General features: G+C 41.7%; 1 protein-coding gene across 5 annotated transcripts; it reads left to right on the top strand.

Moving 5' to 3' along the window:
• Nucleotides 1–678: 678 nt before the first annotated feature.
• LOC114449525 (rho GTPase-activating protein 29-like) lies at nucleotides 679–25,371 on the top strand. Of its 5 annotated transcripts, XM_028427259.1 has the most exons (22): nucleotides 679–843; nucleotides 1,333–1,697; nucleotides 11,911–12,054; nucleotides 15,692–15,788; nucleotides 16,025–16,097; nucleotides 16,338–16,398; nucleotides 17,017–17,166; nucleotides 17,528–17,592; nucleotides 17,678–17,788; nucleotides 18,086–18,166; nucleotides 18,444–18,611; nucleotides 18,701–18,838; nucleotides 19,099–19,286; nucleotides 20,479–20,648; nucleotides 20,895–20,984; nucleotides 21,177–21,275; nucleotides 21,908–22,071; nucleotides 22,173–22,361; nucleotides 22,630–22,767; nucleotides 22,864–23,096; nucleotides 23,515–23,815; nucleotides 24,202–25,371. In XM_028427259.1, exons 2-22 carry the CDS (start codon nucleotides 1,403–1,405, stop codon nucleotides 25,357–25,359), a joined length of 4,113 nt encoding a protein of 1,370 aa, XP_028283060.1. In that variant the 5' UTR covers nucleotides 679–843; nucleotides 1,333–1,402; the 3' UTR covers nucleotides 25,360–25,371. The 5 variants fall into 5 exon arrangements, with proteins under 5 accessions (XP_028283060.1, XP_028283062.1, XP_028283061.1 ...); XM_028427261.1 differs by lacking the exons at nucleotides 679–843; nucleotides 1,333–1,697; nucleotides 11,911–12,054 and adding an exon at nucleotides 14,714–14,999; XM_028427260.1 differs by lacking the exons at nucleotides 679–843; nucleotides 1,333–1,697; nucleotides 11,911–12,054 and adding an exon at nucleotides 15,087–15,405.
• Nucleotides 25,372–25,636: the final 265 nt, after the last annotated feature.

Below are 25,636 nucleotides of genomic sequence, written 5' to 3'. Positions count from 1 at the left end.
AGGTAACACCAGTATCAGAATAATACATCACCACCATAAAAAGTAGATATTAAAAAGTCTATATTAAGAGAAGAACAAAATAATCAAACGAATAAACATGTAATAGACGCCAAATGCTGTCTTTTTTAAGGCCTGATTGGAACTAAGGACACATTTTCTTTTTGTTTTGGTTATTTTACTAGTGAGTTAGTAAAGCTATTGTTAGTTGTTAGAGGCCAGTAAACAAGCTTAAAAAAACTTTGTACTTGACTTTACTTTAGCAACAGCAATTTATTTAGTTTGATTGCTGCAAAGCAATTTGTTATCAAACAAATTAATTATCATTTCTAGTTCTTTGAAATACCTTAATATGACCGGCACATTCACGTCATCCGTATAATCCGTTTTGTACGGACATAGTTTACAATGTGATGCGGGCTTTCTTTTAAGCAACGTAACAAGTTAAACATGCATTTAGCCACGCTTTGATTAGCATATATTATATTTTCGCAGCAAATTTCTTTTACACTAATCCAGTTGTAGGTGAGTTGTGGCTGTGCGTTTTATTTGCGATCCACAACATTTTGAAAAATCCACCAGCATTTGAAGGCATCACGGCGGTATCCCCTGAGAGGGACTAGCCAATCACAGCGCGTACAAACATGTCATGTGACAAACCGACGAGTAAATTACGATTGACTTAAGAGTTGTCGATAGTCAGCTACTTCATGTACAGTCAACCAAAAGCTGACAACTTTCTGCCCGTGTGGGAGTCAACGGACATGTTTTTAGGTTTTCATCGCCTCCATTAATCAAAGTTCAGTTTGGACATTGCGGCCATTATGTCAGTAAACTGCCAAACAGGTGAGTAAAAAAAAGAGTATTTTGCTTCTGCCAGCAAAGCAGTTTATGAGCCGGGTCGGTTGTTTTGTACCGGGGAGGGGAGCAGCAGCATCATTTCTCATTTTAAACTGTCCGACAAGACGAAGATAAGTTTAAGTGGCGTAATTGTCGTTGTTGTCACAGTTTTTAATGAACTTATTTAAGTGTGCTTAGTCTCCATTTTTTAATTTATAGTTGTTTTGCGGAAATGTGAAGAAGTTTTAACGGTTAGCGTCACTTGACAAATAGAACGTGAACGTTAGCTATGTAAGCTAACAGAAAAGTAAAAAAAAAAATATTCATATAATACCAACATCAATAGCGATAACTTTATACGACTGTTAAGTCAGTATTAAAGGTGCACATCGTTTCCATTAAAATAAACTTTTGGTTACTGTATATGACTAACAGCACGTCAGAGATAAATAGTCTGGATACGCTCGATCACACACATCAATTTCTGTCTTTCAGCCGTCCAGGTACCAGGGCAGCGTGGTGAGTTCAGGGGCTAGCTGGCCTGCTGTTAAGGGTGGCTGCTGGGATGCTACGGAAGAGCAGCAGCACTAGTAGTGGTGGTGGTGGTGGGTCAAGGCACACCCAGGGACCCCCACGACACCTGTCCAAGCCCCATACAGAATCCCTCTCTGCCAGATCCACCAGGACGTGGGATATGGGCCGTAGCTCCAAAAACACCAACCCTCTGAGCAGCATGGGGCTCACATCCCGGCTGATGGGAGCACCAGGAGTGGACCCAGAATATGTGATGCAGCTGGTGAATGACGTGCGGCGGTTTGCTGATGTGTTACTCAACCTCAAAGATGCTTTTCAGTGTAAAGGTGAGTTCAGACGGAGGTGGAATGTGGAGGTTGAGGAAGCATGAAGCACCATTGGCAATGTTATTTAAAATAAGGTGTGCCCATCTTTTCAGTTCTCCTTAAATTGAGACTTCTTAGACATCCTAGATGGAGGTGTTAACCACAGATAACACCAAATGTGTAAATCGGACAGGAATATAAGAAGATAAGAAGGAAAGGAAAGTTTCCAACTGACAGATTACTTCACTTAGAATCTCTCTCTAGAATCTGTTAGTGGTGGCTGATTGTCAGGTAAAGAACCCCTTGCTCTTTGAACTGAGTCCTTAAAATCCGATGTTTACCAGTGATGCTATAGATAGCTGAAATTCTCTGCCAGCGAATACCACTGGGGATATACAAGTATTGACCAGATACCATGTCTTTGTTTAGCCAGTTGTCCAATGGAATCACAAATACCAATGTGTTAACGCAACTAAACAGCATTGTTGTAAACATACTGACAGTGCCCCTGCTCTGCTTTAATGCACTCCGTTTGGGGGAAAAAAAAAAAACGCTAGATACAAGTTGCATGCTGTAAAGTACTTTGAACAAAATGCCCAGGAAGGTTCTGTGTTCTGTTTTTGTGATCTTTCAAGACAAGTCAGCCAGAACCACCTGTGGAGTGTCAGTTTATAGTGTGATAACAGCTTCACTCCTAACATGCTGAAGCGTTTGCAGTGTTGTTAGTGTTTAGCGTCAACTACACACACTTGAGGAGCACAAGAAGGTTACTTACTTTCGTTCTGCTTTTCTCACTGGGTTTTGATGTCTTGGCACTTATTTGCGCAGGCAAACACTCTGCCCACACAAACACAAATTACTCTACAGTGGTATAAACACTAGACAGATACTTGCTCTGTCTTAATATAGGGCTGCAACATTTTCATTTCCAGGAAATCTCTGTATTTTCTAGTTAAGTAACGTGTAAGAAAAAACAAGGAAATGTGAAATTAATACAGTATGTGCATCCTACTGTCCCAAATTTTAGTACATGATACATACCTAGGGGGTAGTACTACTGTAGGTCTGGCTGTAGGAGTGAGTTGTTTAGCCATTCCTGTGGTTGGAGGAGTGAGGCCTCTGTGAGACAGAGATCCTTGCCTTGCATCGTGCTGAGGGTTGCTCTGAGCCATCACGAAAACATTTGGGGTATTTGCCTCCCCGTTAACAACGACCATTATTCAGCAGCTGGGATGAAATCATACCTATAACCCTATAATGTTATTTGGATTAGTGGGTTTATTTTTGTGTTTTCTTTTCTCATACACGCTGACACAAGCAGTGACTCATACAAGATGCTGCTGCTATTGTGTGGTTTCTTCTCCATTCAAAAGTATACAACGAGTGATTTTTGATTACTAATTGGGTACAGGACCATGGTGAAACACCAAGCATCGTCCGATTTTTAAAAGGGAAAGGGACATGAAAATAACTTGTCCGTACTAAAATGTGATTTAAAGACTAGTCTTTAAAGTTTGCATTCTAAACTTGAGTTTCCAGGTGCTCTGTGTAGAGTACATCCTGTCTGTCTTTTGTTTGCTTTAAATAGTGCATTCCTGGCAGCTGTCTCTTTAAGAGAAACATACAGTAGATTATCATGTTTAAATGGCCAGGTCCATGTGATCTCTGTGTTTAAACACTCGGTGTTAAACTTGAGGCTCGTGCCTTTGCTTTATTTAAACATGTTTGTTTTTGTCTACAGTGACTAACGACTCCATGATGGCAATTTGCTAATGTAATGTGTTCCAGGATAACAACATCTTGTCCGTCACATGTGTGTGAATGTGCTTCACATCCACAGACTGTGCAAGTCTGTTTTAAATTGATGTAAAGTCGGTCATGTCTCTAATTTGGTATCACCAGCACAACGGTGGAACAGGACTTTTTTAAGTCTGGCAGTGCACTTTCATAAATTAGAATATTTCTAAGCCACATTACATGCACAGCTGCATTCCACTCCATCTCTGCCTACGGTGTTTTTTTGTGTGATTAGCAGCATGTATTAGCTTCAAGAAGACAAACAGCCTTACGGTGACAGGTCTCTCAGCGTGGCTGAAGAAAGCTGAAGGAGGTTGCGGAGGAGGTTAGCAAGGCAGATGTCAGTGCTCCTGTTATTCTTTTGATGTTTGGAAAGAGCTGTCACTGTATTACTGCACTGTGTGCAACCAATACATTGTTTTATTTTTTTTTTGCTGAAAGGCATGCACCCTGATGAGATTGTATTCTCATTGCAGGGATGGCAAGTTTGTGTCAGTGTGCCTCTCACATAGCTCCTCACACAGAGAAGTTTAGCTTGGGAGATTCTTATTTTTTTCCTCTCTGGGCTCCCACCAGTTTTTAGCTGGAGGCAGTATGTGTACACAGAAACCCACGAGGGAACCCCATGGGGTGACCATAAGACTGAGTTAACTACCCACCACATTCTCATCAGCAGCTTCACGCCTATAGATTCCCCAAGGTCAGGTGTGATGTTGAGTTACACCTTAACCACAGTCACGGTGCTCACAAGACTGGTTGGCTAACAGTAATCCATCTGTCAAAGAATGCATACAGCCTAAAGAATGTGGTGTTGTATGAGTTTTGACTGAGTAAGTGACCCCCCAAACACTCGCTGTTGATCATCAAACCTGTTGTCCCTCTGCATCATGCTGAATAGGACATTGCCAATAGGCAGGTTTAGCACAAATCATCATTGTGTTTTTATACACAGCGAATCTCACTCACACTAATGCCTCAAACCTCTTAGTAAATTCTTGCGGTAAGTCAAATGTTTTCTTGAAATGCTTTTAACCCGGGCATGCACCCAGAGAGGTTTAAATCCCCCTGATGTCAGTGCTACAAGCATTTAATACATATAGTACAGCAGTTGCTGTGCACAGTGCTTTGGGGCCCATGCAGTAAAAATGTTCTTTATTGTGGATTTTTCGTTCAAGTTTGTATTCTGTTGCAGAAGATGGTTCAGTTAATGGTTTTGATTGCCATGAAAAAGAACTCCTCCACACACAGCCGAGCTGCTGTCCCCCTCCCATCCCCCTCGCTCCTGCATACTCTGCATTCCTTTAGAACAAATGTTCACTTGTGGCTATAGTGCCTTCAATAGACTAATGATAGGTGTGAGGCACATTGATGATGAAAACATATAAAAAAAAGTAAAAAAATGGAAAGGAATAATTAACAAAATTACGAATATTTCAGTAATTAACAGCATGAAAATGTGCATTTTTTTGAGTATTTTTTTAACCAAACTCAAGTTGACACAAGTTTATTTTTTTGGCCCATTGCGTATCTTTTGTTTTATTTTTTGTTTTTGCTGAGCAGAAAGGGACAAAATAACTGAAATAGTTCTTTCCCAGAAGTGCTAAAAAATATCCAAGTAGCTCAGTGGTTTGTCCTTCATCAAGCCAAAACATTTTAGGAATGCATGTTGGGAAATGTGGGGTAGAAGTTATGGATAGTGTACAGGCCAAAGGGGCTGAACAGGGTGAGGTTTTAACTTTAGATGACTCGTTACAACAATAGATAGCCGTCAGGTCACCATCTGAAATTCTGTTCCCTGAAAGGATTCTATCCTCAAGAGTCTGGGTTACTTATTCAATGTGTTTAGCCTAAGGTGAAAAAAGCGCTCCATTGCTTGCATACCCCCACACTTCAGGTAGAACAAACATCTCACAGCAGAGTTGTACGTGAGGTTATAAACTTATGGTGTTTTTGTGCTTTGTTTTTGTTTGACCACCAACAAACTGTGGAACCCTGCTGTAGATACTGTTCCTCAGACAAATATACTGCTGTGTAAGAAGAACCCTTCAAAGGTTTGTTCGTTTGTTTTTATTAATGAGGAAGAACATGTCTCGCTGACTCACAGGTCCACTATGAAAACTGTGGCTTTCTTGTACTGTTGGTGTCATCATGACACTCTGATAAGATCTGGCTGTCCTCTTGTTAAACTGCATTGTTCAGTGTTTCACAGTGCCAGTCTGTGACTGAGTTGTCTGAAGGATTAGCATATAAATAAGTCTATGCTTGTGTTGTATTTGGAGTCATGGCATTTTTTTTTTTATTCTGACAAATTTAAATGTTTAAACCACTTAAAGGTCTTGTTTAATAGCCATAAAGCCACCACTACTGAGAGAAAGCACATCCTGCAATAGCTTCTACAAATATCTCCATCTCTCAAACCCCTGTGCCAACTGAAGTAGCCACTTGCAGGTGGTGCCTTCAATCGAGTGAAAAGCCGAAATCTAGCACATAATGGTTTAACGGCCTGCTGCTCTTAGGAGAAAGAAAGGAAAGATTTGTTGGGCCGTAACTTTGCCCTGTGATGCTGAAGGATGTTTTGTGCAAGATTGTGGTTGGGGTGTGTTTCCTGGGGTGGGATTTATGGTTATAGGCTCTGGATGTTTGTGTAGGACATTGGTCATGGCGAGGGAAGGATTAGCCGGCGGAGCTCCTGCTATCAGTTGACGTTCCTGCTGGTGATTGGGTAGAACTGCAGAAATTTACAACTGCGGAGCAGACTTGCAGCAGTGAAGGGGCCTCTGGGGCTGTTTGGTAAGCCAGACCGTTTTTTTTTTTTTTTTTTTTTAAAGAAGCAAAAACAACTAGTGGTGTTTTTTCTGTACTTTGACTTTTGAGACACAACAGTGTCTGTCCTAACAAATGCTCAGATTCCTGATTTCAAACGTCTAAAAGAATTAGTCATGTCTCATGCCCCATTGAGTAATCTCCAACACACATTCCCATGCTGTAGTAAGTGATGTCACTTGTTCAGTTAAGTGGTGGAGGTTCACTCGGAAGTCCTTGCACTATTCTTAAGGTGAAGTCATCTTGTCTACCATCTAGTATTACAACATTACCCCCTTGAGCAGAATTTTTTTTTTGTGAATTATCAGAACTACACCTTCTGGGATGTTACCCATTGTTTACTTGAAAACCTGTTTTGAAGCTCAGTGTGGCGGCTCTTAGCTGTCGCCACCTTGACTGTCCCTGACCCTGCCTAACTTCTGATAATCCAAATTTTACCAAAGAATGGGAGTGTAGGTGGAGCTAAGGGGGTTTGGGTAATGCATGGAAAGTCAAACCCGGATGCTGCTGGGTTAGTTAATATTAATGCCATCATTGTTTTTTGTGTTTCTCTGAAAAAGGATTTTATTTGGTTGTAAAACTATTTATTGGACAACACAAGCAATTAAAATGTCAGTTAAAATTGCGATTTCCTTTTTAGACAAATTGGTTAATGGTGAAAATAACTGACCGATTGGGTGTATTGAAATTGTAGTTGCTACACGAAGCATTAATCACAGTTTCCATTCTGGATCGCTGTCTTTAGAAAGAATCAGTTGTGTAGCTGACACCTTGTGTTCGATTCAAGAATGTCATCTTGCTGCACCTGCCATTAAGTACCCCCAAACATTTAAGTGTCAAAAATTAGCAGTGAACCCCAGACCTCACAGAGTGAAGCTCACTAATGGTCTGAGAGCTGGTAGCTGTTTATGGAGTGCCTGCTGTTTACTGTCTGTGTGATGTCTGGGCCTCGCTCTGTCTCCAAACAAGGCATGGGAAAGACAGAGGCACCCAGCAATGCCGTGTTTGTTTGGACAGAGGGGGAAATTAGTGTTTGGAGAAGGAATCCTGACCAAACAATTCCACCTGTTGCAGATCAGGTTGCAGGCAGCTCAGCGATGCAAGTGGACTCAGTTACAGTGAGTATTTTATGTTTTCTGGCTTTGCTGTTGTGATTGAAGAGATTTGGGGATAATCTGAGTTTAGCTTAGTTTATCTATAGGACAGCAAAGTGGCTGTTTCCATTTTGAGGGGAGCATTTGGGGTGATGACTGAGTCACTACAGAGAACAGTGCATCAACAACCTGGAATGTGGTAGACAGACTCACATCTGGGATAAAGGAATCCCTTTGTTATGGGTGTAAATGTTTCGACCTACCTCGTTCTAGAAAAAGCAGTGGAGGAGGAGGAGGAGGGATGCTGGAGAAGGGACGTGTCCTCCTAGGTCTTTCAGTAAAGCCCCGCGGCTGTTTCTCAAACAGCCCTGTGTCACTATAGCTGCCGAGACTTGTTTCATGTCGAGCGGATCGCGTGTCCAGACGGGCCAGTTGATTGCCTGTTGTTATCAGTGGGGGGAGCAGAGGCTGTAACCTCTGTCAGGCCACCTAAGGTTTGGATTAGATTGGTCTTTCTCTGCACCAGTCTCACAATGAGCTTTGTCGGAGACAATAGGACCACCACACACAAAACATTTAAGAGGCAAGATTATTTTAAAAAGCAAATGTTTGAGTGCTGAAGTTGAGTCACCACTTACACCTGTTTACAACTCCAAAGGCAATATGGTCTTAATGACAAGACGGAGTGTTTGCAACTTACCGAGCACACAGATTGACACCAGGGAAGATGATTATTCTGTAGAGCAAAGTAGTTTAAGCCGTTTCTGTTCTTATCTGATGCTAAGATTTGTCAGAAACTGTCCCGATTGCCTTGTTTTCTAAACACCTCTTTCCCATGTTCAGTACAATTAGAGCTAAATCACTTACTGCTGTTTTATTTTTAACACACTGCTGTCATGAGTTCTGGATCAGAAGGACTAGAAGCATGTCGAGTGAGTCTGACTTACAGGCACATGTGACAGATTTGCTGCAATATCCCAGTCTAAACTCTGCTGTAGAGCTGTGGCAATTAATCAATTAGTCTATCAAAAGAAAAGATATAATCAGCATCAATTGACGTTCCTTTTTGAACAACGGATCTCAAAGATTTGGTTGTTGGAGTTAAATATGCATGAAAAAATACATACTGTATGAGAAGGAGGTCTTGATTTTTGTAGCGAACGAATAAATGAAGCAGACCAAGCGTGAAGCGTGGCTTGGACACTAGCTCATCCCACTGCTATAAAGAAAGAGGAGGCTGATTTGAGCTGCGCTGGCACCGGCAGGGGGTCTTCCTTTAAACAATATGGCCGGGCTCTATGCTTCAACACTATCTCTACCAAAACAATGGAACGGCCCCCACAATCAGCAGCAAATTTCCAGTGCGCTTTTTGATGTCATTGTTGTGACAAAAAGCACTCACCACCGATTTTACCAGCTGCCTCATGCTACAGTAAGCACAGATAGTCGCACACAATTTAAAGAGCAACAATAATGGTGATTAGTATTAGCCGTCACACAAACTTTGACCCTATTTTTATAGGTTTATTTCCATTTTTTTATTATTTATTGTGGGTGTGAAAGGATGATTAACAATGATCTAAGTAGCCCAATTGAACACATTGGCCACAGCTGGCTTAAAACACTTTGCACTCTTATAAAATCTATTTTCTCCTTGTGAGCACATTCATATTTTCTTACATATTCCACCGCTAACGGTTGGCAGCTCTCTGCGGTGTGATGTGTTGCTGTAACAGATGAGCGTATCTCTGCTCTCATTAGTGCGGACATGGTCTTTGTTTGCTGTGATTATCCGTAATTGAAAATGGCTGGGTGCTATTTATTTGTTTGTGCCACTCCATTGCAGTGTTTTAACTCTTTGCTGTATTCGTGACAGCTTGCAGTGGCTGCTACTGTTAACGAAGGATGGGAAAAACATGTCTTTTTTGGCTTCAACCCTCGCAGGTTGGCACAGGACCTCTGTCTTTGTTGCCACAACATCACAGCTATTGTTATTTTCTCACGGTTTGTTCCCCTTTGCTTCTATGAAGAATAGATTAGTCTAATTAAATTCTTTACAGAGGAAAAGGAAATGGATGATCCTATTTTACATGACTGCTTCGATTCCATAGCATCACATTCAGTCATGCCGAGTGAAAATTCTCAGGTGTGCACTTTATTAGGGCTCCCTCCTATATGCCAATAACCGTCCCACACATGTCTTTGATATAGAAAAATCTTCAAAAGCCGTTGAGCTAATCACTAATACCCCGATGACACAGCTAAGAAGGAGGGTCAAAAGAAAGAGCAGGGGGCTTAATGAAGACCTTTTATCAGGGTTGGTAGGGAGGTAGACTTCAAAGTGTGTGTCACAGGGTCAAAGACCTCTCACCTTGAGGCATGTGAGCAGGTGAACCCCCTGCTGTAAAGAACACCTTTAACTTTAATCCTTGGGTGGATGTTTGTGACAGGACCCTCTTTCAAACAACATGTTCAATGGCCTCTGAGCTGGCAGTGAAGGTAGTCACAGTACCGAACCAACTGCGCAAATGTCCACGGTGGCATGGCAGAACACGCTGGTGAGAGGTCTGTACGTGAGCAAAGGTGGCACGAAGAGGGGGCCTTCTGCATGGCAGTGAAATGTGATGTCTGTGTGAAGGGGCTAAAGCTTGTTCAAGCTGCCTCAATCTTCTGTGTGAAAAGTCCAGAGGCATTACATTTTGTTGTGCAATATTGAAATAATCACTGTGCCAAATTGACTGCTGCATAATAGGACCAGCCAACATGGCAAACTCACTGTATAAGACAGTTAACACAAGCCAGCATGTGTAACGCCAACATGCCCTTTACAAGCATGCACTGTGACATAATTAAGCTGTTTGCAAATTAGCAAATTAAAGCATCATTATAATCGGTCCTGTTCAGTTTGATCTCTATAGGAAAAGGATCTGAATTTAAACTGTCACACATTACTTGACTTTTGTTCCAATGAAAAACTTCAGTGTTATTTTTTTTAATTTGGATTTATAGAGAGGCTTTGCTGACTATTATTAAGTTAAATTTTTAAGAAATTTACCGCTACCTTGTTATTTTCTTGCTTAGCTGTTAACATCTCTTCCTCCTGTCATTGGTGAAATAGCATCACAGATGGCTGGGGATTATGTTTTAGTTACGGATTATGTCTCCTCTACAATGTTTTACAACAGCCAGTAGAATTAGTGTGTGTGTGTGTGTGTGTGTGTGTGTGTGTGTATGAACAAGAGAGAAGTAGAGAGGCTCTCATTTTCACTCCCTCTGTAATTCCTTTTAACGTTCCTATAAATCCAGTCCCTGGTCTCAACCCTCCTGCTTGGTAGGGTAGCCTTGATGAAGAACAGATGACTTTTCTGTTTCCAGCCGGTGCCCCCACTTCTTCCAAAACAGGGAGTTAGACATGAACTCACCTATTGTCTGGCGCTAGAGCCTCCACTGATTAGCATGGATCCGAACAGGAGACACACTCTTCCTCTCCAATTGTTGATTGCCCATTTGGTTTCACCCTTGTTAAAGTTATTTTATTTAGTCCTTAATACTGTTATCATTTAGCAGCAAATACGAAGCACCTTTGGATATATGAAGATGAGCAAATAGGGTGTTTCTCTTCACTGCTTTTCCTGGTTCTTTAGCAAAAACATGCCGTTCATAGCAGAATGACTGATAGAATGTGATATGGTTAAAATAAGGAGAGGAGTAAACTGAATGCATTTTGTACATTCTTTTCCTCCTGTCATCTTCTGTAACCTCACTGGTGTTGGAGGCCTCTCAAGATTTTTTTGTTTTTTCTTAAGTCTGACTGTCACAGAAAACATATGATGAAAAAATTAATTTCTTCATTCTTATTTTGTTAAGACCCATTTAATTTGCATACATCTTACAAGCTACACCCTTGTGTTTCTACTCCTTCAGGGCTCAGAAGTGTTGACTGACACACAGAGAGTGTTATACACAGCCTTATGAACTGGGACATTATTTGTAGAATGACTCCACACACATGTGACTTCAAAAACACCAGAAGCACATCATGCTTTCTGCATCATGCTGTTCACCTCTGTATGAATGTTACAACCACGACTTACAGCTAAACTTGTTTACAGTGAACATCTCTTCCGTTCTACATGGTGTCACCTTCTGCCTTGAAGAAGCATAAGAGAAGTTGCGTCACTGTCTGTCAACCACAACCAGCTTTGTCTTCCATTTCACACCTGCAGACAAGTGGAGATAACATAACTGAACATGTAGCGTAACATTTGCCCTGAAAGGATACGTCATAGTTTTAAAATGCATTGGCAAAATAGTGTATGTGGCTATGACAAAAGGAATGCCAAGAATTAATTTAACACTGTCTGACATGTGACCCACAATACAATATGTTGATAGTAACTGTGACTAATAGATGAAAATGTGTGATTACAAACTATGCATGATAGTTTCATTAAAAACATAATGAAACGTTTGTCTTACCTAACGAGGCTAACTAACATGTGCCCCTTCCATTTTTACAGAGAATCTGGAAGACCTTCAAGAGGTGGTGCAGGAGCGTTTGGGAGAGTTAGTCCGTGTCCTGAAGGCAGTCATCGGCAAACACCAGACCCTCAACTCTGTAGACATTCTGGGAGCAGCTGGCACAGTCATCGCTAAAGTCAAAGGTTTGTAATAACTCACTAGCATAACAGGGTGAACACACAGGTACCTAGGCAATGAAAAATGATTTGTTTTCATAAAAAAATATCAAATTTAAAATCTGACTGCATCACTGGTTTAGGATAAGGGCATGTACGTCAGATTCTCTGACCAGTGTGGGAAACACCCTGCAGGAATATTTGACTGATCTCTGCTTAGTTAGATTTGGCCCAGAAATATGTTTGTGAAGGGTTCACAGTGTGAAAAGTTATTTACTTATTCCTTAAGCAAGAGATCCATTTCTTATCTCCTAAATGGACACAAACAAAGAAGGTCTCAAATTTGGAGTTCATGTGCTCGAAATGTGATACACTGCGAGGGTAATTCTTCACTTGACTTGCACACAAGAATCTCAGTGGAGACTACACGGCTGTAATTTGCATTCCATATTTCAGCGGCTGCGGAGGCCCTTTGGCAGGCTGCTTGTCTATCAAGCATGTCCACGTTTCTTCTTTGTCTTTCTCTTGTTGTGAGGTGTCTGGTTGTCAAACCTGCCCTATCGAGAACATCTGAGTTCAGACCTACTCCTTTGGAATGCATGTCTACAACCTGCAGGTTGTTGAGTGGTGCTTTGACAATGTTTAGAATGTAAAAAGGAAACAAAAGCTACCCAGATAAGTTAAAGGAATTGTTGGCATTGCTGTGACTGTACCTTAATAGGACACATAGTAACTTGAGTCACATGACTGAAGAATGAGGCAAAGCAACCAATTCGCCCTGACTTACAGCTAAAGTTGTCTTCAATTTGAAAAGCATTTAAACAAATTGTTACAGTGAACCTAAGTGACTCTTTCATTTGACACATCCACAATAAATTGGCCGAAGTTGCTTCTACCACATTGGGAAATACTTCAAATACCACCGGTACCTAAAATGATGGATTGCTTAAGCATGTTCACCAATCTGTGATCCAACACCACATTTCTTCAGTTACAGCTATCGGCAAATTGCTGAGATTTTACAACACAGCCTCATGTGTAGGCAGCTGCTTTAACAGCAAAGTAGAACTGATAACTACTAGTTTTAGCCAAAGCTAGCAAAATGTCAGCAATTTGTCAATATATTGCAAGATTCCAACAACAAAACCGTGCTGTTGGCTGTATAAAAGGGTAAAGATTTGGAAGAGAAAGCACAAGTGTGTTAATTTCAACATCCAGATCACTATTAGTTCACTAAGTTAAAGTGTTTGTCTTAATAAGTAGCTGTACTTTTTACCTGAAGCTATACTCTGTTCTGATTTATTTACATGCAGATTTATTTATATGCAGTTTTGTAAATATACACTGGTATCACAGTTCTACATAATGTTGGTTGATACAAACCTAGCTATGTGAACTTGCAAAAACATCTGTTTTGTGATGTGATTTCCCAAAAATGATATGTATTAGAAAAGTGTATCGCAAAGATATTTAATATTTGGTGTGCTAGAAGTAGACAAAACCGGAATGCAAAAACACTAATAGTGATGCTGAACGAGGCAGCGCCATGTGCCATTGTTCTTACAAGGGAAGCTCTGTCATTGCGGTAAATACATTAAATATCTACAGTTTCCCTGTCCACAAGGGGGTGCCTTACATCAATTCAGTCCCTGGATGGATTGTCCCTAATGGCCAGTCGGCAACATAACCTTGTCACAGAGAGTGAGCCTAAAAGAGGGATGAATCAGTCAGACATCACAGATGGAGATTCAAAGCCTCCGTTGATGACAGGCCTTGTGCGCCTCACTGTCTTCAGAGTGTATTATCTGTCTTCAGAGTGTCTTGTCTCTTCACCTGTGTTTCTCTTTGAAGGCTGGTCATGACGCCCGAGGCATTTGGACAGCTGCCAAAATTTACTGGAAAAAAAAAAATCTGCCTCCTTCCTTCTCCAAACACATGGTTGTCTAACCTGTTTCAAATGCCGTATTATCAACTCAACCTATTCTCCTACAGTGTTTCTTTTGACACTGTATAAAAATTGTAATAAACTTGACGTTTGTAATATGTTCACCTCCACTTAGCTGCATTTCACTGTGGGTATGGACAACTACTATCACTGTCTCCTCTGCTCTTGTGTTGACAAAGGTATGACACAGACTCTTTAAACAGAAAATGTTTCTTTCCTGGTCACATTTTGAGAGAATGTTCATTTTCTCCTCCCTCTTCTGCAGCAAAAAAATAAAAAATCTGCAGGGCATTGCAATAAAAGTGTTAACTTCCTCAACTTGTTGAAATTCTTTCCTCGCCTTCTGTCTCTCCTCTGACCCAAGAACATGCTTACAGCTGTCAGCCTTACTGCATTCAGTATTGTCAATGGCATTTTTTTATGTTCCCATGTAACCTATTGTAGAAGTACTGTAGGCAATGGATGTGACAAAAGCATGGTGTTAATGCCTTTCAATGCAATTTTTTTTGGCATTTTAAAATCTGTTATCTGTTAAAAAATAGGTCAAGACACACTAAAGACATTTTTTCACTGATAAATAGTTCCAGTTTCAGCTCAACTGTGAGAAAACAATAAGCCCTGCTCTTGAATGATGCAGTTTCCATATTTCAGTCATGACAAGGGGGGTAGAGCTCTGAAATCATTGTTATGAGACCCACAGGATGTCCTGAGGAAGAAGTCAGCGCAGAGTTGTACGCTAGCATTCAGGGCCAGGGAGGTGCACAGCAGGGAGGCTCACACCACGCCTCCTCTCTTTCGGTGTCCTCAAGAGTCTCCCTGGAACGCAAGGGTTGCCTCCCCAACCCAAGACGCCATGACCTTTCTGTGCTTCTTCATAGGCTTGGAATTTATATTTACCCATTTAACACAGATGGGGAATTTACACATAAAGAGAAAACGGAAGCAAAAAAATTAGAGAGCAATCTGAAAACTCAAAGTGTTTGGAGTTTTTTTTTTTTCTCAGTTTTGACGGTGGCAAAGGGAAAAGGTAAGTGTTGTACGCTTGTCTATCGTGCTACATGTCACAGAACTCAAGCTGTGTGAGTGTTTCCTGTTGCGGGGCAGACAGGAAGTACTCCGCTTAGTCGGATTTCACTGACTGTGTCTTTGGTTTCTCCGATTGCTCTCTGCAAAAAATGTGTTCTTGCTGAGTCGCGTTTTCTGGGACGGAAAGCTCAATGCACAAGTGTTTGCGAACTTGGAGGTCTTGTTGTCAATAGCTCTAGAATTGATTGGTTGCTCTGAGCATGACCAGCATGGATGATGGCCCAAGGGATTATGCACAGAGGAGGAAAAGTTTGGGATTGTTTCTGAATATTCCTTAAATATCCACCCTTGAATGACTTTGAAGCCGTTCCAAGGAGACGCTGGTCGGACAGGAGGACGTGTGGAGTGTACATGACATTGCCTTTTGTTGTTTCTGCTCTAACGGGGTCAGACTTTGCATGTCATCACATATGTCAGCACTTGTTTTAAAACATGACGTTTAGCTGTAATCCTTATGATGGCTGTGACCTATGTGATCTCTTCTCCATGTCTTTCTTTTGGTGTTTAAGGTCTGTTCTAAAGCCACACACAGGCTTTATTATGCCTTTGTTGAAAGATATGCATACAAAAGTGGGTTGTAATTCCTTTTTTTCCTTTGGCTGAAGTTTTTGTGTATTTTATCACTCTCTACAGGCGTTAACTTCAAGGAAGTGAACCCAGAAAACAAAAAAGCTATATTTGGCGAGATACACGCATCCATTGACACTTTGGCATTCACATTCGGCAATGTGTGAGTACTATGCTTGTTTACCTTTTCAACACCACAGGATTTTTTTTTTTTTTATTGCTTTTTTGTGCTACAGCCAGAGAATGCTGGGCTGAATTTAGACTGGCGCTTCATGGTCTTTTTAAGCCTATTATTATCCCTGTGCTATATATGTAAATAGTATGTCTGTTTTTGTTTTAAATGCCCATATCAGACTGTATGTTTGACATGTGTTCTGTCATACATAATCTACCCTTTAGAGTGTCTGACTTCCTTATGGGAGATGTGGACAGCAGCTCAGGGTTGGGGATCCCCCAGACAGGGAGAAGCAGGGTGAGACATCGTCTTTCTTTTCCCATCTTTCGTTTTATTCACTGCCTTTGTTTTGAAATGTGACAGTTTTCAAAAGGGTGCACTCAAAGCAGCAATTTCACCACGCCTCCATTTTAAAAAGCCTCAAAGACTTGCTTTCTGTGCTTAATTGGGGTGTTGAAAACTCAGCTGCTTCTGATGTCTGTCTTTAATTGTATGTCTGCGTTCCCCTCCTTTTAATCTGAAATGTCTTTTTCACAGTCTTTTGACAACCTCTCTGAGGATCCTGAGGGATATGTTTCAGAGAAAAGTGAACTTGTGGGTGAGTGTCATTCACATTCTATCTGTTGTGTGTGTGTAAAAAAACAAACAACAAAAAAAAAAAAAACAGCTTGAAATGTAATAGCTATTAATGGTTTCTTTACAAAGCTTGTGATGCTTGCTTTGCAGCCCAAGGCAGCCTGAAGTGTCAGTTTGTGAGTTAGCTGAGTGATTTAGGGTTTGGACTCTTGAATGCCTGAGGTAGACCCGCCTTAAACCTCTGCTTCCACCCCTGTTATTTCTGCTCCTTTTTTCATGCTAGATGCACGGTTCCCCCCTCTCTGTCCACATAGCTGACATTCCTTGCTCTGTGGAAGAGTAGTTCAGTGTGGGATGGGAAACACATGGGGTTTGTGTTGAATCAGAAGGGTGTGTAGCAAGGAGAGGTTATACAGTGAAACCAGTAAAAAGAAAATCATACCGTTAAGGAGTACTTTAAAAGATGCCTGGCACTTTCATATCCTCCTACACTGACAACTTTACTGACCACGTTGGTTGTTTTAGTTTTACCTCCCACACACGTCTGCTTGGATCGTAGAACTGAGATCCATCAATCCAGAATTGGGAAATTTCTTATTTCTTATGTGCTGTATGTGTGCTACCTCTGTTGGCTTTACAGGCCCAGAGGTGCCGCTGTCACGGGAGGAAGAAGTAGACTTGACTCTGCTGAAGAATGACAGTGGGGTGGAGTCTGCTCTACTCTATGCCAAGGCCTGGTCCAGGTATATCAAAGACCTTCTGGCCTGGATGGAGAAACGACTGGCCATGGGTAAGACAATGTGCTAAATAAAAATTGGTAAATGATATTTTCAAGTTAAAAATAGTGAGTCTGGAATGTTGGCTGTTGCCCTTTATATCTGAAATAATCATGGACTGTGGATAAAGACGAACACCTTTCATAGTATCACCTTCTGAAGAGCATTCATTTTTGAGCTCCTTGTCAGAGTCTGTCTAACTTTCTAAATATGGGCAAAGTAACACTTAAGGACAGTGAACAGCCATGCACACAGGCAGCTCACAGTTTTGAGATGGCATGTACCTGTCACTCAAAGCAGACATAGACTAGACATAATGCGTCATTACAGATATAAGCAGTTCCTTACCCTTTTTGTACAATTGTTCTCTTTCAGATGTCGAGTATGCTAAAAACTATGCCAAAATGGCAGAGTCTGCAAAGACACTGGCTAGTCAACAGGTAACCAAAGAGACACACCTTTAAAAAAATCAAATGTTTATTTGAAAGATATTTTGAAAGGATTTCTTTGTTTCATTTTGCTTAGGACTACATGCCTTTCAGCGATGTCTATGTTTCCACGTTCAAGAGCGACATCGAATACAACCAGCTGCTCATTCAAACCACAGTGGCTCTTCAAAGCAATAAATTTATACAGGTAAGAGTGATCCAGAGACGTGGTGGCTCTCCAGGTCCATTACCTTATCTTAGTCCTAATCAAACCTCAATATAACTGTTGTCCTTTTCAAACTGATAAATGCAAGTCCTGTAGAATTTTGCTTATACTGTAGGCCATTAATGGACACTTTCTGTATGACTACCTGCTGATCTGAGCAGATATACTGTATGTCCTTCCTGTTACAGAATATAAAGCATGTGCAAATTACCTTGGAGTAAAAACAGAAGGCCCTCTTGAAATACCTCTGGTAATTGTTGACCTTCTGTTTGTTTTCAGCCTCTTCTGGCTCGCAAGAATGAACTCGACAAGTTAAGGAAAGACATCAAGGAGCAGTGGCAGAGAGAACAAAAGAAAATGGTATGTAAAGAGTCCCTGAAAATATACATCAGCTCCACAAACTACTCAGTATTTTACAGTAAATGTTTGAAATTAGAATTTAATATAATAGAATATAAAATAGATTTCTGTCAAAATGCTCGCTCTGTATTAGACAAATCTTACTGTGTTGCTTCATAATTATGCAGAGATGTCCACAAAGCCGTGTCTGATCATACTTGTGATAACCATTTCACACCTCTGTCTAATTATAACAATGCGGGACGTTTGGCTGATCCATGTGGGGTTTTTGTTGCAGCAAGAGGCAGATGCAACCTTGCGTAAAGCGCGGGCGCTAAAGACTCAGAGACGGGAGGAGTACCAGAAAGCCCAGTCATCTACAAACCGCTCCCAGGAGGAGCAGTCTAATACTGGGAACAAACAGCTGGAGAAGAAGAGGAGGTTAGAGGAGGAGGCTCTGCAGAAGGTACACAAATAGTAACCACTACTTGGTGACACTGATGATTTGTTGTGAAAACCTGCACAGTGTTGCCCACTTTTCTCTGTCCATTCAAGGCAGAGGAGGCCCAGAACCAGTACCAGAGCTGTATGGCTGACGCAGGCGTCAGAAGAATGGATCTGGTCAACGCCAAGAGCACCATCCTCACTCAGATTCGAGAGATGATCTTCCAGTGTGACCTCACACTTAAAGCTGTGAGTGGTACTTTCATTCATTTTGCCTTAAATATTTCTAACATACAGGCATTTTACAGGATTTTAAAATGAAATCCCTCATCAGATTTTGACATTTTCAAATTTGTAAAAAATAAAAACCACATTATTCCTGTTGCTGTACTTTTGTGTGTTCAACTGCGATCACTCCAGTTCTCATTTTCTGGGTATTCCATGCTTTCAGTCAGTCAGTGGGTTGTTTGCAGGCTAACTTAGTTCCTTTAATCTTCATGTTTTTTCAGGTGACCGTGAACTGGTTTCAGATGCAGCAGGCGCAGACTGTGTCACTCCCTGCCCACTACCAGGTCCTGAGTGAGAGTGCCAAGCTGTATGAACCAGGCGAATGTTATGCAGAGTTTGCCCGGAACCTGCCCAAAAACCTGCCTAAAGAGCGCCTTCACTCAGACTCCATTTCTTCTGATAATGCCAGGTACAAAGAATTTTTAGTCTACGCTCAGGAAGAGAACTGAAAAAATGACTTTCAAATGACTTTGCCAAATATGAATGTAACATCTTTGATGTCAACCTGCTTGCAACACTCTTAATGATGGTGCATTGTGGTTCAGAATTAGTCATCATAATACAGACGGTCGGTGGTGTTTTTGCAGCTGTTTTGTAGTTTTAGGTCATATTTTGGATTAAACTTGAGGTTTCAGACGGCAGGTTTTGAAATATCTTTAAGCTGCTCCCAACCATTTTGAAGTTGCTCATTTCTTTTAGCAAAAGGTAGCAGTGAGTCAGAGTGAGAGGAAGAGAGGGAGAGAATCTAGGAGAGACAGAATGCATGTTAAGTTTCTTGCCTTCCTCAGGAAATATCTGTGGCACAAGCTGAATGCAGCAGGGAAGATTGCGAGCATGAGAATTTGGCTTGGTTTAGAGCTTACTTACATTGTCAGAATCTGCCACCCACACATACACACTCAAAACCTCAGAGAAAATTAGGAATACTTTACAACCATACTTACTTCATACCACTAAGTTAAATGTAAGATTAATGATGTGGTGTTAGGTACAGTGAAGAGTAAATTACAGGTGTCGATATGATTGAAAAATGTCTTTGTGGCTGAGCCAAGTTTAAACTTCCATTATTGTGAAGACACTGGAATTTTTAACCTGACATGACAGCTTACCGCAGTCCACCGCCAGAGTTAATTTCAGTTTCTGTTCCTATAGTTTTCTTTCAGTGTCAACTGTTGCAATAGTTCCCTCTGAAAACACCCCCACTAACAATCGCTCACAACAAAACAACAGAAGCATCAGCTTCATCAGCACATATGTGTAGAATTATGACAAAACAATACCCTGAGAGGACTCTAAAGGATAGAAATAAGACTTAAAAGCTGTCCTAAAGGGGTAAAATGCTTATAATGCTCTAACATATTTTAATCAGGCAGCTTGAAATATGATGCCTGCTAACACTGCTGTTATTCTATCCTAGAAAACAATAGCCTAAAAATTTCAGTTCTTGGTGAAAAGGTTGAGTCACTGCTGTTGATCAACGGCCCTGTCAAACCCCCCACTGTGTAATGTAATAATACTGACCGATGGCACAATAAAAAAATCTTTCTTGCTGTTAAATTCATCACACAAAATGTTAAATGCTGCCTGATTTGTTTCTCCAGGTTTGTGTTCAACAAAAGGTCAGTGGGCAGCATGCATTCCTCCCACGGCAACCTGTCACAGGCATCCATCACCTCTTGTGACGTGCTGAGCGGAGATGAAGTGGACAATGCCCTACTCAGGCCGGCAAAGATCAGCGAACGAAGGTCCAACAGCAGCACAGACATACAAAGTACGTACTTAAATATATAATACTTGCCCTGACCCCTTTGTCTGAGTCATGGAAACATTCACAGGGATAAAGCCAAAACAGTTAGTGCTGTGTGTTACTTACTCATCACAAGTCTGGAATATCTGTGTGACTGCTTTGTTGCTGAAAATAACTTAAACCGAGGCTATTATCACACAAATCTGTCATTTGGCTGCATGACTGTGATTCTGTTTGTTTGTGACTGGTGGTCTGTGTGTGTTTTCATAGTGCAGAGGCAGGGTGGGATGTGCAGCGACTCGGAGAGTGCTGGAGGCAGCAGTGAGTCGAGGTCCATGGACTCCCCCACTGCCAGTCCAGGTAAGAGGATCTACAATAATTTATTTTTATAAGCCCCTGAAGAACATGAAACAAATTATTATTATATACTACTGTACTATTGATTATCTTTTTAGTGAAACTACATCACTCTCTACCTCTTTCCTGTGCAGCTGACCCTCTGTGTCTTTCTACCAGTCTATGTTGAAAATGTACATGTGTATATATGTGCAGGTGACTTCAAGCGCCGGCTTCCCAGAACTCCTTCCACCGGGACCATGTCCTCTGCTGATGATCTAGATGAGAGAGAGCCACCGTCACCATCAGACAACGGTGAGACACGTCTGTGTATGTTGTGTTTTGTCTTTATGACTGTGTGTACTTTTCTGCCTTGGCGTTATGCTAATTTTAGGCTGCAATAACAGAGTTGGTCAGAGTATCCATTTATGTGACAGGGAAGTTAAAGACAGGAAGGAGAAATAGTGAGAGACTGTTGCACAATTCTTTATCTTGCATAATGCAGGGTACTGTTGAACTGGTCTGAATGGTGGTGGAGTTGCGTTTAATCGAATGTTTTTACACTCAACAGAGCTGCACAGGTTGGGGCTGTGTTAGTTTTGGCTTGTGGTTTTAGCTTAGCCTTCCTGTATCTGTGTTGACCTCTTCCACTCAGTGTGTTTATTCTTTCATTGTGAATGGAAGCTGCTCCACTATTTGACCTATTTTTTTTTTGTGAACATAATTGTGTGCTGAATTTCATGGTTTAATTTTTTGCAGCCCATTGTATGTATATTTAAACCTACATCATACAATACACCTTGTTTTACTCAATGTTTCTTTACTTGAATTAAGAAACATTAGTACACTGTTTGTGTATAGTGGCAGTGTCAACAAAGGTTTAGTTTTTGCTGTCTTCCTACTGTCAGAATCTGTCAACGGTTTTCATCAGCGGCTGTGATTTTCAGGTCTGGCAGAGATGGTGACAGAGACAGCCAGTTCCCCCGGTCCCTTCCGAAATGCTCAGATGTCCAAAGCTGCTCAAACCCATAAGCTCAGAAAACTACGAGCCCCGTCTAAATGCAGAGAATGCGACAGTCTGGTGGTTTTCCACGGAGCCGAGTGTGAAGAGGTACATAACATACATACTTTTTTATTAACTGTAATGATTATGCTGTTGTTTAATGTTGTATACGTTTAATAAGAAAAAAACACCATTCTTGACTTCTTCAGTGCTCTCTGGCTTGCCATAAGAAGTGTCTGGAGACGCTAGCTATCCAGTGTGGACATAAAAAGCTGCAAGGCAGATTACATCTGTTTGGTATCGACTTTGCTCAAGCATCAAAAAACAACTCGGACGGTATCCCCTTTATAATCAAGAAGTGCACATCTGAGATCGAGAGTCGAGCCCTCAACATCAAGGTAAGTCCTTCTGAAGTGGAGTGATTTATATACATATATATTTCAAGCTGTTAACACTATTATCTTACCTTATGTTTTTTGACCTTGATGTATGCTTATTTTAAGCATTTACCCATCTAGGCTTACAGTACATAACCAGAACATACTGCAGCACCCTTTACTTTAGTAAATGTTGAATGAATAATTGATTAGTGTGTAAATGGATACTAAAGTTTCAGTCATATCACATTCAAAGTTCCTCATTCAAGTATCTGTTTTGCTTTCACAGGGGATTTATCGAGTAAATGGTGCAAAATCACGTGTCGAAAAACTGTGCCAGGCGTTTGAAAATGGGAAGGACCTGGTAGAGCTGTCTGACCTCTCACCTCATGACATCAGCAATGTTCTCAAACTCTACCTGAGACAGGTGGGTCTTCATTTCGTTCCTGATGTTATTTAAAATAATTATTGATCTTTTAGGTTTTACCCTGTGGTTAAATCTCATGCTGTGTCACTCTTTTAGTTACCAGAGCCGCTGATCCTGTATCGATTCTACAACGATTTCATCGGCTTGGCAAAAGAGTGTCAGAGGGTGATAGTGGAGGAGGTCGACAAACCTCAGGGCACGCAGGCAGGAGAGAAAGATGGCCCAAGCATCCAGCTGAACAGAGTGATTTTCAAGATTAGAGATCTTCTCCGCCAACTGCCTTCAGCCAACTACAGGACTCTGCGTTACCTTATAGCACATCTAAACAGGTAAGAGCTGTAAAGTAGAAACCAGAGCACATCAACATTCAAACTTCCTCATACCATGCAAAGGAAAACTGAGACTTCCCTGTAGCACAGAGGAAGTAGCACAGCAGTTCTGTGTTTTCTCATTAAGCTGTGTTCTGAAATCTGAAACCAGCAACGATGTCGTCTTAAAACAAGATCGCTCTGATACTTCTATTAATTCTTTTTACTATTTGTAATTTCCTGGCTTTGAAAGGATTTGTTTTTTCAGGGCTTAGAGTAGACTTGATGATTATTACAATGACAGATGTGACCTCAAATGTTAGTGGCTTCTGAAGCAGGTTTCACTTCACTACTGATGGTAGTTAACCTTCACTCACACTACTCCTCTGTCTATCTATGATTTACACATTCAACTCATTATAATGCTTTACCACCACAGAGTAACTGAACAGGCAGAGGAGAACAAGATGACCGCGAGTAACCTCGGCATAATCTTCGGCCCTACACTGGTGAAGCCACGGCAGACGGATGCCGAGGTGTCCTTGTCCTCCCTGGTGGACTATCCCTACCAGGCACTGATGGTGGAGCTGCTGGTGCGACACTTCCACACGGTCTTTGAAGCATCACTGCTCCCTGGCTCTGACATTGCAATTGCTGGCCAGGCATCCCCAAGGCTCACCCCTCAAGAGAAGGTGCGGCAGCTTAGCAGACACTCCACTTCCCTGATGGACATAAAAGAGGTGAGGATTGATTGAAGGGTTGTACTTAAGGCTGTCAGACTGTAACTACAGTACCAACTACCAGTTTGTTGGGTGCATGCGGGTATTTGAAAAAACAGCACAGACTATATTATCCCGTAAACACACTGTGGATGTATGGGGCACAGACTCCTGGTGGACTTAAAGTAGTATAATAAACATCCATGTTGTCCACAATCACAACAATGCTGTGGACACTATACATTAATAATAATATATTTTTCCAATATGTGTGTGTTTGTGTGTGTTTGATGATGGGGGTATAATAACAGACACAATAGGAAATTGTTTTTTATTTTATGTGAAATCAGTTAACCTTAAGTGATAGTTATCAAATATAAAGTTCTAAAATACTTTTGTCATTTCAGAGTGCTAAAGTGTTCAAAAGATACTCCTCAGTAATCCCATCCTCACACATCCTGGGTGAGGTGCAGGAGGTCCAGCCAGGAAGAGACAAAACAGAGGTGTCAGCCCTGGACAGACTCAACGGGATCCAGACTTCTGGTGGAGGAGAAGTCCAGAGATCAACCTTAGTGTTTGGCCGTCCCAGTAGCGCCATCTCCTCCACTACTACCACCACCACCACAGCACCAAAGGTGCAGCTACGCACACACCGTACTCGACAAGTGTCTCGTCCAATCAGCATGCCGCTGGAACGCCTACCCGCCCCTGCTCAGATCAGCGAGAGGAATAACCGGAACACCGCTGATACTGTCGATGGGAGCTGCACCGTCGTTGAAAGTATACAGGAAATGCCAGAGCCAGAGAAAGCTCGCCAAAGTGGCTCCTCCAGGGTTAGCACCTACTACATCACTCCTTTTATTGACACGCAGACAATGCAGAGGAGGACTTGGGATAGGAAGTACAAGCACTATGATGTTACACCCAGGACTGCTATGATAGTGGCCAACCTGCCATCAGCCAGCTCTGGACCGCAGCCAGTAAAGGCCACGATGCCTGTCCCAGTAACCACTGCCTCCGTCGTGCCTACCACAAGTAGCGTTAGTACTGTGTTCTCCAACAACACCTACACGATACCAGTGAAGTCTGTCTGGGCTTCTAAAAGGGAAAATGACACAGAAAATTCAGTGAGTGAGACGAGCAGCTCAGCAAGATTTCCACTAACACTCAGGGCACCGAGGACTCTGCAGCCTCCACCTGAAACCTTCTACAAGCCCCCGCCCTCCATTACCAGCAGAGCTAGGACGCTTCCAAACTGGACTACCACTGTAACCACCATCACCACCACCGTCACCACCCCCTCCCTTTCCCCCATCCTCCCCACCCAAGCAGTCACCCCACCCCCTGACCCTACAAGCCCCACAAAGACACGGCTCCAGACACAGGACTCCACCGACAGTGCCATTGACCCTGGGGTCTCGACCTCCTCCACCCTTTCACCCCCACAGTCTCCTCCCCCCAGCAGCCCTGACGACCTCAGTCCCAGTGAGACTAAACCCGTGTACCAAAGATTACGACCACGGAGGCTGCAGGAGCTCGAACACAGAGAGGCTCACTTTGTCTGATGCCAAAAAAAACAAAAATTATGAACATATTATATCTGTAAATATTAATATATCTGTGCCATAGTGTATACTGGGAGTGTATAAACAGCAAGCTGAGAAGGGGAGGAAATGTAGGCCTGTGAAAGTGAACCATGAAAGTGTTATAAGTACTAATATATTCTATTTTACATGTTGAAGTCATTGTGTCAGCGGTGGTCGGCTCTCAACACAAGCAAATGCTAAAAGTTTGACCTCAAAGTGAATGTTTTGTGTCAAAATATAAATTTGCTACAAAATA

This window comes from Parambassis ranga, chromosome 17 (genome assembly GCF_900634625.1).
Source record: "Parambassis ranga chromosome 17, fParRan2.1, whole genome shotgun sequence".
Taxonomy (NCBI): Eukaryota; Metazoa; Chordata; class Actinopteri; family Ambassidae; genus Parambassis; species Parambassis ranga.
Note: the sequence above shows the minus strand (reverse complement) of the source record. Positions and strands in the feature narration are given on the sequence as shown.